The sequence below is a fragment of the Plectropomus leopardus genome, chromosome 21, assembly GCF_008729295.1.
Source record: "Plectropomus leopardus isolate mb chromosome 21, YSFRI_Pleo_2.0, whole genome shotgun sequence".
Taxonomy (NCBI): Eukaryota; Metazoa; Chordata; class Actinopteri; order Perciformes; family Serranidae; genus Plectropomus; species Plectropomus leopardus.
Genome location: NC_056483.1, coordinates 19,556,997 through 19,572,378, shown reverse-complemented (window position 1 = coordinate 19,572,378; position 15,382 = coordinate 19,556,997). Strand labels below are relative to the sequence as shown.

General features: G+C 42.5%; 1 protein-coding gene across 4 annotated transcripts in view; it reads right to left on the bottom strand.

Moving 5' to 3' along the window:
- Positions 1–15,382, bottom strand: part of LOC121960465 (partitioning defective 3 homolog) — a 382,155-nt gene that overhangs the window by 264,352 nt on the left and 102,421 nt on the right. For all 4 annotated transcript variants that reach the window (XM_042510168.1, XM_042510170.1, XM_042510169.1 and 1 more), the window contains exon 3: positions 6,663–6,837. In XM_042510168.1, coding sequence (XP_042366102.1) covers positions 6,663–6,837 — 175 coding nt within the window. The remainder of the gene's footprint in view (positions 1–6,662; positions 6,838–15,382) is intronic.

The following is a 15,382-nucleotide window of genomic DNA, read 5'->3' as shown; positions in this document are numbered from 1 at the left end:
AACCACAAAAAGTCACGGACCAAGGGAAGGGCCCACTGTCATAATCCAGTTTCAAGACCTTTATTATTTTTAATTAATTCTGCTCACGTGGTATTTATTCTCAAGAAAAGTTTAAAGATTATAAAAATAGAGGCTGACACAAAGACTGAAACCAGGTAGTTGCATTCCAACATGGGAGAACTGGTTTGTTTTTTTGTGTGTCTGGGAAATAATGAAGCAGACATGTATAGTTTGGTGTGTACTTGATGGGAACTAGGAGCCAACAGGGTATATAAATACCACAATGATATGATGAGTGTGTGTGTGTGGTGGGGGCGGGGGCAGGCAATGGTCGATGCAAATGTTGCCTTGGGGCCCCATAACAGGTTAATCCAGCATGCACAGACTCAAAGTCCCGTTAGTGAGAGTGTTTAAGGCTACCAACAAATCTAGCAGGGATTAATAGCACTACAGAACTGTGGCAATTAGATGACTCAAAGATGAAACAAATCTGGACTTTTTTGATAAACACAACTAAATTTATGACTAACCAGTGTGTACCTTGTATAACAAGGTAGTCCTGGGCCTGGTCTCATGCAAGTTAAGATACAATTGTTTAATCAAAGTTATGGCATTTGCTGAGATTCTAAGAACTTTACTGAAAAGGAAAGGCAGAAGAGGGAGACAGATAGAGCCGACGTGAGATGGGTTAACCATCAGACAGGACCAATCAGCAGATGCACACTGCCACTGTTATCAACTCTGTGATTCTTCAGATATCTAAGCCCTTTAGATCACACTGCATCACCTGCTCACCGCTGAAGTGAGAGATTGAAGAGGTAGTTCTGTACCAGAGAGAGTTGGAGAGAGAGGGCAGATGAGAATGATAAGTATCAGCGCCCGCTATCAGACCTAGCTGCATGTGGTTCCAAGCCTAAACCTGGTAGTTTATCTATAATTGACAATCACTGCCTTTGGAAGTCACCCAAACCCACTGGGAGAGTCCACCATGTGGAGGGCAGTCCACTTTTTCAGCCTTAAATCTGCGATGGAGATCTTAAAAAAAGAAATAAAATGCTGAACAAATACTACATCACTATCTCATACATTAGTTCTTGTGCCTATACAAGCAGTTTCGTGTTTTTAAAATGTTTAGCGAGGCAAACATACTAACCTACATGTCAGTCGCTATGTCCACTTATGTTGTGTGTCACTGCGTCACTATGCATTTCCTCTCCTGTAGTGACTTTTATATGGCCTTGGCTGGTGGCAGGGAGCCTCCTCAGAGGGAGAACACTAAGCCAAATTGATGAGTGAAAGCCCCTCTTCTTCGAGGGTGCCCACACCCCCCCCCCTCACACACACAGAGGCAATCTCTCTAATGGCCTCCCAGCAGCCCTGTCACCACAGAGCTTCAAGGACCAAGGGAGCAGAGATTCAAGGACCACAGGACCAGGTCAGTGAAGGACTGGACAATTTGTCAACACCATGGTCCTTTTTTAAGGATGGACGCACCAAAGTTTGTCTTGACTGGGGTTGAAATTCCTAAAAGTGGTCACAGGGAAACTGTCGAAATGTCAACTTGTCTGTAGACATTTTACTTTAATCTGTTCATCGGCAGGGGGTTCAATCATGGAAGTGTCATTACAATCATTGTGATCTTCTGTTAAGTGTTTTAAAGCCACTTCACATCAATGTCAGTGTAGTTTTAACCTCTGTCGATAGCTCTCAAGCTTCTCCCATTTTCTGATTGCGTATCCTGACAAATTGACATTGAGCCTATAAAAACCTCGGAACAAACCCCCGACAGTGAAGAAATAGTAACACAAAAGTAGTATTCTGTAAAAGTTCAAGGAAGACAAATCAATGCTAGATATATGTTGAATACCACTTTCAGACCTATACCTGCCAATAAGAACATACTTTACACCAATCCTGTAATCATACATATGGTGCTATCAAAAGCCAACATATTACAAGCCTAGGTACAACGTGGTGGCGAACATTATAGTTTAGACCAGAGGTGCTAAATATTGGTAAGGCCAAGGACCCTTTAGCTAAGAGAAAAAGCACGGACCCCCTACTCAATATATTATATAAAACTAAGTGGCATATTAAACTGGGCTACAATAACATGCATAGGGTGGCCTGATGTGCCGCGTATAAACACTTTTATGGTGCACACAATACTAATTGGTAACAGATTCATATCTTTATACAACATTTTTTTTTTGAGGTTGACAGTATGTCAGAGTCGCTAGCTCAAAGAAGTAACAAAACAATGACAATCTTTTCCATTTGTTCCTCTCTGTCTTCGGATTGAAAAAGAAAGCCATTAATAGTGGACTTTGTCACTTGGCACAGCTGCCCTCTAACATTTGACTTCCATTCATTTCAGCCTTAAAAAGGTAATAAAACTATGAGGATTTGTTGCACCATTTCTGTCTCCCTACGTCCATACTTGATAGACTGTCAAGAAACAGTTTAAATATTGGTAAACTTCGACAAATGGCAACCTGACTGCTCTGGGTCAAATTAAACGACCCCAGTAAAACTCTTTGAGCAACAAAGAACAGAACATTCAATTTCAAAGCTACAAGCACCATTAAGATCCAGTGTTAATTTAAAGTTTCAGAAATTTTGTCTTACTTCTGAAAGATTCGAATTTAGTGGTGAGTAGCGGCAGAGGCAGCTCCGGCGTCCGTATAATTACGGGAAAATTACATTCATTATTGTAATTTACATCTCATCTCCAATCCAATTATTAGCAGTTTGACCTGCACGGCACATGTTAGCATGGAAATCTAAAATGTGCTCCCAAGACGGAGGCAAGGGGGGGGCGGAGGACAGAAAGAAAGCGAAAGGGAGAGTTTGGGACTTTGGGAGTTGTAGGAGGGGAAAAAACAATCAATATGGCTCTAAAAGATGATGATTTTAAATAGCCATAATTCTCTGCCTCAGAGCACAGCTGCCAAGGGCGCCGCTGCAACACTTTGATGTCTGATATGCAATATTGCTGCCAGTAATTTGCTCATCTGCATCTCTGGAGGGACCATCGCCTGTCTGTCTCGTTCATCTGCCTGACCGTGCGTATATGTTGCCAGTCAGTCTGTCTGTCTGTCCGGCTGTCTCGCCACCTCTTCAAATTGTTATTCAAGACACACATATACAACTCCTGAGGCTCTTTTGGAGTGGAGTGGAATTAGGAACTTGCAAGTGGGTAAAAGTCTGTGCATGAGCATTATAAATAGTCTCCACGGAACAAACGCATCCTGTAAACAATGCAATCTCACTTGAGTATTGTTGGTAGAACTGAACTTATGTAAAGTACCACAAAACATATAATTTGCCTTACCTGCCTGACTGCCTAATCAGCTGCAGGTTCAGCCCCCTGTCTCTCAGTCCTAACTATCTTCTTCATAGTTATTATCTCTGAAAAATTGCTATAGACATACCTATCACTGTGAGAGATGCAGTATGTAGGAAGCAATCAGTTCCTCTGTTGTGCTGCAATCTTGTCATTATATTTCTTGAATGCTAAACGTGCAATTTACAAGGAATGCATGGACGGGCTAAGAAGCATTTGTTTGTGTGGGCGGTTAGGACAGAGCTTTCATAAGCTCTGCATTGTGGTATCAGAATGAAAATAGATGTGGTATGACATGCTTGCACACAATCAAAATGTTCACAATATAAGCTAAAGAACAAACAGGCCATTTACATATAATTCATTACTCTATTAATATATTAATTACTCAAAGTCAAACATTTTATTTGGGGAGATGAGAGTTAGGATCAGCATAGATTGGAGCAATTTCCTAAAATGATCCCTATTCACTAGCTCTTCACTATTAACATAACCTCGATACAAAGTCACACTCAAAGCCGTGGAGGACAACAAGACTATCAACATAAGCACTCACCACACCATGAACACCATTATGGATGTTATTGATTGGCTGTTTCATCATAGACAGACGATAACAATTTTGACTGATTAATTCATCAGTTATCAGTTAAATGCTTTAAAATATTTTTAAAATATATTATAGTGGCATTACGAGGGAAAATGATGAGACAGCGAAGTCTGCTGCTGCCCAGACTAAAGCTGTATGACGCCCCCAAGGCATGCCACGATGTTGCTCATGGGAGGTGACTACAGCATCCCTCAACAAGCTAGTGACCCAGAGGCAGAGGTGGACACCTTTATGAGAGACCCTAATTGGCTTCTAATCCTCCTCACTAGTGCAAAGGATCAGAAAACTTTATGTTGCTGCAATTACATAGATAGTCAGTTCAACATCAAGAAGCTAACACAGCAGCAGCAGCTGATATCAAGACACCAAGCTTTTCAAACAGTCCCACCAAAGTCTCAGACACAAAAACAGCTCAACTCCAAAATTTAAGCCATTAGGTTACATTAGCCATGGTATGCTATAATTTAGACCTGTCACTGTGTGGGCAGACGTCCACTGTGTGGACCATTAACAATGGTGGGCTTTCTGTCACAAAAAAAAAAAAAACACCCTAAATTAGCGTCACCACGAACACTAGTAGGTTCCATGCTTACTCAGTTTAAGTTATTGTATATAATGGAACTACTTTAAGGATTATATTTTTAACTTCAACTGCACATAAACTAGTTTGGGGCAGCGTTAGTAAGGTGACACCCACATACAAACATGCATCTAGAGGCGGAGAGAACCGAGTGTGGGGACCAGTCAAGATTGAGCCAGGGATTCAAGGTCAGATAAGGGCTTCCAAAACAGCCTTAAATTGACTTATATTTTTCAAAGGAATAATAGTGTTTTAAGTCATCCTTCCACCTCATCTGTTTTAGAAGCTACTCAGTACTGCAGCATCTTTGTTTGTGTGAGCAATAAAAGACACCAACATATCTCTCAGAAACCAAGTCAATGCTTCAAATGTAGGTTTTATTTGAAGCCTGTGGACAGCAGGTCAGATAGCTTCAAACAGACCTGTCTCTCACACTGTGCAGCTCGTTTACTTTCAGATTGCCATTGCTCCATTCTCGGGATCAATTTCCATAAATCTCCACAGTCTAACAGGCAGGTTGAGAGAAGCTTATGTCAGGGCCGGGCAGTAAAGTCTACTGTTCATTCATGTGCACGTGTGTGTGAGTCCATGCCCGTATGTGAGTTGTGGTTTGAAAGTCTTAGATGTCCTTTGAAGTTTAAAACAGCTCTGCATCAGCTCACTGGTTCCACTTCATGGGACGTGAATGTGTGGACATGAGCTACATCCGAGTCACTGACTTGTGTGCCATTTTCTGGTTGTGTGTGCCGTGTGTGAGCTTGTGCATGTCCACCTTGCTCTGGCATGTGTGCTGTTGCTCATGCATGACTGAGTATCCAACTGTGTCTCAATTCCTTCCGTTGTCTCGGTTTCTACCTGTCTGTCTGAGTGAGTACACTGCCATTCCCTGGACACACTGCATAGTCTTGACAGACTCACGACTCCACAAAACACACCTGAAGCATGTCAAGTAAAACATTTGTTGTAGTTTAGAAGTTTACTTTGGTGCTTTTTGGTATTATTTGAGTCCCCATGTCCAGCAACAAGCAAACCAAAGCTCATAAACAAACACATGTATTTACAGCCTAAAATATCTCATCTTTTATCCAGCCTGGGAGATTCAAATCAATAATGGAGCCTTACCGAAGCTTTTTCAGTTCTTTTGTTGTGATTTAGCTTGTCTGGACTTCAGACCTTCAACATCAAGAAACAGCTGAATATATGCATCAGTCCAGAAGGTGGTTTGCCTTTAGTCTCTACTGCTATGCTCAGCTTTCCATAGTAGCTTTTACCTTTCAGATGTCAGCCTTCATGTCCCTGACCATTTAAGCTTTGCATTTCAGGTTCCAGCTGGTAGCACAGATTGCCTGCTAATTATTAAAAAGGCACAGCACAGGCCCTTTTGCTTTTATTATGTCATACTATACATGTCTAAACTGCCAACTGCATTTTACTCAAAAGCAGAAATTTTATTTCAAGCTCCTTGATATCCCAATTAGGTAACTTGACATTTTAGCAATATATGAAATAATATCTTTAGTTTCTGCAGTGTAACATTAACATCTGTTATTGAAATCATGATGAGAGCTTTGTTTAAATTAGTGAACTATTAGTTGTGATGCAATATCAGAACCCATCAGCTATCAGTCTGACAAAGACAAAGCCTCTGGGGAAAATATTTGTAAGGTTCCTGTGTAGCCAGCAGATATATACAGCTGACAGATATCCGGCCCGAGACTTCCTCTTTTGTGCGCTGGTCATTGTTTACAGTCTGATTAGCAGCTTGAGACGTGAGAATGAGGTTTGAGTTGAAAGATGATGTCTACTTTTGAAACTGTTTTACAGGTAGTCAGCAACTAAAGCTAATAAAAAGCTAAATTGTTAACAGACAATAGCTGATGGATACTGAGATGGCATTTCTGCCGATGTGCCTCTTTTGCTCCCCATAAGGACTGTCTACCTGCATACAACTAAAGCCTGCTTACACATGATTGGCCAATACTACTTGGACCACAAACAGACTACCAAGAACACTTGTGACACCAAAATCTTTTCCCACTGCCTACAGATTGTGAATTCACATGCAGACACCTGTTAAAAGAGATTAGTGGTGACGTAAAGTTCTGTTTATATTTTATTGGACTCACTGGATCGCAGAGCAGACGGGGTGACCTCGATCTCACTGCTGGCTTGGTAGGGCTGAAAGGCCGACACCGAACTCACGTCACTGGCGAAGGGCTCAGGACTTTGCGTACCCGTGGAGCTGGCGCTGGTACCGTCACCTCCATTGTGAGGATCCTGCTCTTCATATACTGCTACCAGCTGGAGGGAGAGGCAAAGAAAACACTAGTTAGAGTGTAAGTTTTGTGTTTTGGGAAACTAAGACGGACAGAAATGTAACCAGTCACTATATACGCAGGTTTAAAGCTTTTTTTTGTATAAATATGCATCCATACATCAATGGTTACACACAGTTGCTGTTTGTATGTTTTGGAAATTAACATTTACCCCACTCTTATATAGCAACTCTCTCTCTCTCTTTCTCTCTCTCTTTCTCTGTCTCTCTCTGTCTCTCTGTCTAATCTTGCAACATCTGCAGTCATGTAGCACTTGATGTTCCGGGTTGCCAGGTTTGGCTCCCACAGTGAGCAGCTGCTCCATTCCCACAAAGGTGATACGTTGCCACGTTTCCCAGGCCAGATAGGGAGAACTCCCCAAAGCATCCCGTAATTATCAGAGTCTGACACACACAGCTCATCACTGCAGCCAACACGCCCACTTAACAAGAGAGCAAGAGAGAGGCAGCAGCCTGGATTATGGCGTGAGAGTAACACTAGACTCTGGGATGAAGAAAATTAGATTGACCAATGCTGATTTACTACATATGAGTCAAGGATTATTCTTATGCTCCTGGACTGAGACATGCAGAGAGAGAGGGACAGAGAGAGAGGGAGCAGTGAAAGAATATAAAACCTGAAGTGGTAGGGTGCCAAGTGGTTTTCATTGCCAGCATAACCTGTTACTAAACCTCTAACAAGGAGATTAACCTCTTATTCCATCCAGACAGAGCAATCATACAGCAGCAGCCTGATGCACACTCTGCTATACAGAACAACAGTATGTATATTACAGACATGAGATGAGTTCCTTTTTATGTCTTTGTGTCACCTGCAAATCTATGTAATGGAAGGCCATGGATGTGGAGAGAGCAACCAACAAAGATGGTATTAGTCGCCGTTGGGAGCAAACAGCTTTCGTGTATTCTGCATCGTATTTCTCTGAAGGTAAAAATAGCACAAGTGTTTTCCCATGTATTTGCTGTTTTTCATCACCCCTACGCAGGGAAAATCTGCATATAAACAAGTTTAGAAGCCCCTGCTCTTCTTTTGATTTAATTCATATGCAGAGGATGATGCTTAAGTGTGTATGTGTTTGTGTATCTGCGTCTGAATTTATGCCTTTCTGGGAGTATGCCCATGTGGTTTACTGTTGCTGTAATTCACGGCGACATCTCTCACGCTGGCTTTGCACAATTAAAGCAGACTGCATTTTTTTCCTTAAGATGTTTCCTCGCATCGCAATGCTGTCTCTGAGACGTACTTTATCACTGAGGGCTTCACCCATTTCACTCTAATCACGTTCCATTCCGATCTTGAAATTGCATTCCTCAGGTTGTGAGGGTTTTGTCGCAAATTTGCTCATTGCACCAGAGAGGCAATCAGTGAGGAAAGAGATTCGCTGCTAGAAAATAAGAAGGCCTTAATATAAGAAGTCAGGCAGTTTAAGGAGGTAATTTGCTGAAGGTTTGCTTATTGGCAAATGTGTAAATTCATGTGTTAAAACATGAAGATGTGCTTTGCTCTTAAATTAAGTAATATGCTTTTATTTCCATATCTGATACTTTGATATTTGGTTTATTTACAAGATGTTAAAACTTTTATCTGGAACTGGAGAATTTTTTCGTGTTTGAAAGATGAAATTATGTATTGGCTGAAAATATCTGTGACGATGATAAAAGGAGCAGCTACGTGAAGATGGCAAGGCAACTGTGAACACAGACTCGAGTGAAGGGTTGTCCCCAGAGGTATTTACACTGCCCGAGTGCATGTTCGAGCCAATGAATCATTAGTGACAAAGTAATCAGGCCTCCCATTCATATGTTGCTGGGAGTATTTAGCAACCTGACAAGCCCTCTGCCTGCCAGCTGCCCATTTAGAGAAGTGGTGAATACTGTTGTTGGTGTCGCGGCGAAGCGTGATTCATTTTTAAATACATTCCAAATCCCTCTAATTAGGTCCACTTTGCTATGCCTTGCATCCTTTCACCAGACACTCCAGAGCACTCTGTGGGTATCTGACATGTTCAGCTAAACTCATCCACGCACCCTCCATTTCATAATCAAATGGGTCCGCATTTATCCTGCATTCAATATTTATGGGCTCTTGAAAGTGCTCGTTCGTCCCCTAAACCCAGGGAGACATGAGAAGTTCCCACTGTTCAGCAAGCTGAATTCTCCTCTCTAAGCAGTACACCCACACTATTGTTTTGCTTTTTTTATTCTTATCTCTGTTTGTCCTTGATCTGTTGACCTAAGGTTTACATGGCATGTCGATTTCATTAATCCGCAATGACAAAGTTTAATTAAACACACCTTTTAAGTATTTCAAAGTATTTTGAATTCATGTCTGAGAGATATGGGCAGCAGGCATGGCTATAGGTGTCATAATTTCATCATTTTATATCAAGATTTTCGCACTGATGCATATCACAATAGCATCAGTCAACCATGAAAATAATTTATCAACCAAGTTTGAAAAGTTTCTTAGTTTTTGGATTCTGAACAAATTTATGCTTATCTACCAGGTCCAGTTATGACTCTGAATGATCATTCCAAAGATGCAGGCATCGCTTGTAGCCAGTTCTTCGTGCTGCGACCAAATCAAACAAATTGGCAAAAAAGAGGGAGTTGGAAAGAACAGAAACTTTCCCACACATGATCAATACACGTCTGTAGAGTATTTTTGGATCTGCAAGATTCTAAGAAGTGCCCCATAGAGCCTGCATTCCTAGCTCTCTTCCCATCGTCATTCTGTCCTCTGTGCTGTAGAGAAGGGGCACTTTTGGCCAGAGGGAAAACTGATGCAATTGTTGCTGTTGACAGGACAGAGCTCAAGCTGCAGCTCAAGCTGCAACGCAAGCGAAAACCATTACACAAACGCTTTCCCTCCTTCTGGGAATTGGTCACAGTCACTTTAGAACTGAGAGGATTTCATGTTTAAATTTTTTTATTCTCACACTTTCCCCCCATGGCTGCTGTGCAGCGGGCGTCGAGTTGTATTCAGAAGTTTTTCAAAAGGAGGAAAAAGTTTTTTAAGCGATGCAAAAACGGGAACACCGTGGCTAATTGTCAAGTGGCGTAACAGCTGAGGCTGAGGAGTCAGAGCGAAGGGAGGAGAGGGGAGTGAGGGAGAATTTTAAAGAGCCCCCGAATAACAAGTTGCTACAACCTGCAATAAAATACACAGTTATATCAAAACCAAAGGTAGGAAAAGAGGAGTGGGAGAAGAAAAGCACATGACAGGATGTGAGTTGAAGAAATGTTCCAGTTTCCAGTCTCAGGATAAACTCTGGAGCGATTTGAAAAACCTATTTAGGCTCCTACCTGCTTCAGTTGAGAGAAGCGAGGGAAAGAGAAGAACTGACTGAGTCTTATTTCATGGGCCTCTCTTTCGCTCTCTCTCTCTCTCTCTGTCTCTCTCTCTCTCTCTCTCTCTCTCTCCAGCAGGGAGCGACAACACTGCTGCTGCCTTAAGCCCCTGGAGCAAGGCTGACACTCATCCACTCTCAGCCGGTTCCACTGACTGTCACAGCAGCTGCCAATCAACCACTATCTACCTGGAAGCCTGAGGGCTGCTGGAGAGAGAGGCAAGAGCAGAGGATGGAGAGAGATGATGATGAAGGGGCGAGACGAGACGAAGGAGAGGAGAAGAAGGGAAAAAGAGAGAAAGTCAGAGGAGGCCGGGCATTCTCTGCAGCCTAGGTAAAGGCTGTAGTTGGGATTCAGCATTTCCATATCTGTAACTGAGAGAGCACATAGACAGGGCACCGAAAAACAGAATCTCAGGGATGCCTTTCATGTTGGCCTCCTTTGATCTCCTCCCGGCTTTTGGCAGCGAGGGTGGAGTAGAAGAAGAGATGGAGAGGAAGCAGCTGAGGAGGGGATGAGGTGCTGTTTTGACAACCTCTTTCTATCTCCTTTCTCTCTTCTCCGATCCCCCCTCCACCTCAAGAACCTCTGATCTGCCAGGAAGCCCGGGCATTAGGACTGGCACACGTACAAAACAGCTGTCCCGAGCGTACACCGAGCCCCGTACCAAAGACGTGAGACAACAGAGGTTATTAGTAGTCATGGGGCAGTGCTGGCAGTGCCACCAGAGACATGTAATACCTGCCCTGCAATGCTCTGACGCTAATCCATATCTGCCACGACAGCTTTTTCACAGCCGAATGGAAGGGACGGCTGACATGAGTCAAACCCCGGGAAACCTGTCTGCTCAATCCACACCTTCAATTAAAAAGCACATCCAAAGTCACGCCAGGCTACGTTCCGCTGTGAATACTTATTGCTGCACAAAAAGTCATCCCTTGGAGGCAAGATTCATATGTATTCATTTGTCTCTCGCACTCTTCTTCTTTTCCCTTCCAATCCAAAATTACGTGTCTTACTAATAAGCTGTGATTATAACGTAAAGAATAGACAAACAAGCTAAATTCACTGAGCAGAGTTTACTCCCCCTGACTTCTATTTGTGCCCGAGATGCTGCAAGGCTTTGTGCAAATGTCTGTTACATTTGTTTGGAGATGAAAGAAGGAAGGAGTGACACTATGGTCAGAGTATTAATTGGTGTAATGAATAAGTTGAGTTAAGTTATGCGCTGCTCGAAGTAACCTACACATATACTGCCTCTACTAATAAAACCCAAACACACACATTCCCACACACACAAACAGAGCAGGCTTCACCTCTCCTCCCCTATCATTTATCATCATTTTATTGCAAGGGCACCAGGGGCGCAAAGTTATTACAGGTACAGTAGCTGTAGAAAGCCACTCCACCAGAAACTCCAAGAACTTTAAACTTGTTGAGTAATAGCCATGAGCCACTATCCCTCATCCACACACCACCCAACTATCCATCCGTCTGTCCATCCACCCATCCATTTGTCCCTTTCAGCACTCACCATCTATCAGTCATGGATCCTTTCAGTATCCATCAAAGAGTCAGATTTCTAACTGTCCATCCGCAGAAGTGATTTTTTTTCATTTTTTGCAAGTCATAAGTATGTCTCAAGTCTTTACATTCAAGTTGAGAGTAATATATTAAATTTACAAAAATCATGAATCATTTTTAAAAATTGTATTTATTTCTTAAAACAGGTTTGTTGCACTTAGTGCGCAAAGGATATTCTATACGTAATTAATTACACTTATAACATTTTACTCATTGTTTCGGTTGCTGCCCGAACAGCACAAATTTACAGTTACTGGGATGGGGTGACTGTTAGTTATTCCATTGCGCACAGCCACTAGGCACTGTTGTGCACACATGGAACACAGTCTCTGATTTGTCAACAGACTCTATCCAATCCATTATGGGATACATATTACCCTCAGTAGGCGTCTGCTAATGGCTAACAACATGATTAATCACCTTAATAAACGTTTTAATCTTTTTCTAATCTTTACTTTCAAGTCAAAAGTCTCAAGTCCAAGTGAAGTCAAGAGTCATTGTTGTTAAATCCAAAGTCAAGTTGCAAAGTTTTTGGGGGTTTTTTTTTGTCAAGTTGGATCATGAAATTTGTGACTTGAGTCTTACTGGAGTCTAAGTCATGTGACTCAAGTCCACACTTCTCTCTATAAGTATGCAAACATCAGCTCAGTCCAGCCCTCATATGATACACTCCTCACCACAATGACAAAACATGGTCTTTTCATTTCCCTCTAAGAGAGCATGACCTTTACTTGTAACTTTTTCATGACGTCACAATAGAGCAACCTTACTGCTCTTACTGTAGAGTTATCACAGAGTTTTCAATATTTCATCCTTTCCTCGTGTCCATTATTTCTCACACGCCCAGAGTCGAGCAAACCAACAAAGTGCTTAGTCCTGCATTTTTCCTGCTCATTAAGATCATCAAATATTCAGAGAATAGGTCTCGAGCACTCTGGCCTGCCATCACTAGCATTCCGAATAACCCTCAAGTGGCACCCCGCAGTGCCTCAGAAACATATGCATATTTCAGGTGCTGTCACATGGGGTTGATGCAAGGGAAGAGCGCCCTGAAGGCTTGCTAAGGCAAGACCTGAAATGATGACACACACCGCAAAGCAAATGTAATGCGTAAAGATGCTGCGACACATGGAATACATCCTCGTGTTTATTACAGTGATGGTGTGCAAGGGCAGCGGAGGAGGGTGTTATGAAGGAGAAGGGAGGGGGAAGTTTATACACCGCAGAGCAGGGAGATGACAGGCTTAAAGAAATATAATCCCAAAACAAGCAAACGCAAGTCCTGAGATTGGTTTACGCTGCTGTTCTCGCTAAAACATTAAGTCATCATTTCTTTCACTTTTTAAAGCAAAGCAGCTCACGAGGTAGATTTACTGCTGGAAGAAGAGGAAAAAACAAGGCAGGAGGGGTGTTAAAGAAAGAATGGGCAAAGAAGCAGTGAGAAAATATACAGAGCAAGCAAAGTTTAACCAGATTAGAGACTCATCCCTTTCAAATCCACTCGGCCAAGTTCTCGTCCCTGCCTTTGAAGTTTTCCTCCTGTGTTAGGGGAAATGAATTCACACATATTAGGGCGCTCTGTGAGCGCTACCTACGCAGTGCTGACAGAAGGGAAAATTCCTACTACGCCCCCGTCGCGTTCTGCTGTGTATATTAATACCTTATAACCCGTGGTCATATGTACAATTCAACCTTATTCAGCCCTGGGAAATAAATAATATTTTTTTTAGAGGCACACAAAAGACCTTCACGGTCTGCAACTTAAGAGTGAAGGAAGAGGGGGAGAGGAGGGAGCAAGGGAAGGGAAAATGATGACATATTCATGAAAGCAATTAGGGTGGCTGTCCATAAGAAAGCAAGAAACATGATGAGCATCTTATGACCTCGAATTAACATCAATCACCTGACACTAATTAACACTGCGCAGACACATAGAATTATACTGAACTAATCTTGTTCCATCAACACGTCTCAGTTTTAAATGTAATCATAACAATTATTCCATATTCCATTTGAGGTGTACAGAAATCTATTTATTTCATTTCATTTTGAGCTTTAATTTGCACAAGCATATACTCAAATATTCTTCAGTTTACTTTAGTTTTTTATTGTTTTGAAGGACTTTGCACTTTTAGGTTGAATGCACAGAAAGCCAGGCTGCACCAAAAATAGTTTGTGTAGTCATTTGTTTACAGTATCCTCCATTGATTTTCATGCCATCCTTTATTCATTTTGCTGTCTAAACAGAGCTGTTGGGGGCACCTTGAGGTGTTGCACCCTCAAACTGGTCTTAAAGAAATCTAATCAATGCGAACGAACCTACCTGCTCCCCCAGTCTTCATCCAGCACGCCCCCATCACGCTGCACACCCAATCTAATAATGCCATTCCTCCCCTGCCCTGATTCACATGCAAAACAACAGCCAGACAGTCTGTCTAGGGGCCGCACTCGCAAATACACACACTTAGATATGAGTACGTGAGTGCACCCACCCACCCCATACACACTCAAACTGCAGATGCGCACAAAAGCACAAAAAGTCACAGTTTGTGTATTAGTATTCCTCTCCCAAAGCGATGGCATTAGAAAAACCCATATTCTAACAGTGCCTTTCAGAGGGAAATGCCCTTCAATCTTTCATTGGTTATGCACAAAGCCAGGAGAGAGTAATTAAAAACTCCACATCCAGGGACCTCGGCACAGAGAGGGAGAGAGAGAGACAGAGAGAGAGGGCCAAAAGAAAAAAGGGAAAGCTTCAAACATTTCAGGCCTCCCTGGTGGAAAGAGATGGAGGGAATGAGGAGTAGAAAGTGGAGTGGAGCAGACAGAGAGGGAGGGCCGTATCCTTGACAAGGCCATACATCCTCTGTAGTCAAGGCAGATGGAAATCAGGTATTTCATACTTTTAACAAGGCCAGGCCCGATCATTCACCAGGAGAATTTAAGCTTTAAGATTGTCGTCTTATACATGCCGGCCCTAATTACTCAAGTATTATCTGTCTCAGGGTGTTGGTGAAAGGATCTAGAGAAAAACCCTCTCTCTTTGATTCTCAGAGGAGGGCACCAGAGCTCACATCTTACACTGAGATTTTAGAGAGTTGTGAATAGCTGCAGTGGGGATATCTGTACAGACACACCTAAAAAACACCATTGTAAGCCAAGTTACATCACCAATAGTTATTTTTAAAGTGTGGGCTTTTACTTTCATGTCATTTTACAGGAATAACAATGGAGGAGTGAGCTGTGTCTGTCAAACACTCTCATGTCAGAAATCTCAATCCATAGCCACAGAAGATGAAAACACAATGGCAATATGACACAGGGGATTAAGACCGACCTTCTGGCTGTGAGGTGCATATATTGTTGCCAAATGAGGGTGTTGGTCTCCCTCCTGGGTGGCTTTTGCCCTGTCACCCGTGATGGCCCGGGGTGAGATGCGTGATAGCCCGGGGCCATGGACCAACAACAGAGGCTACGTGTGTGCTCAGACTACTTTGCATGCAAAGAGAGGCACTTTCAACTTGTAAAACAGACTTCAAAACAAATACTTCAATGTGCTTGAAGACCGAAAGCAAC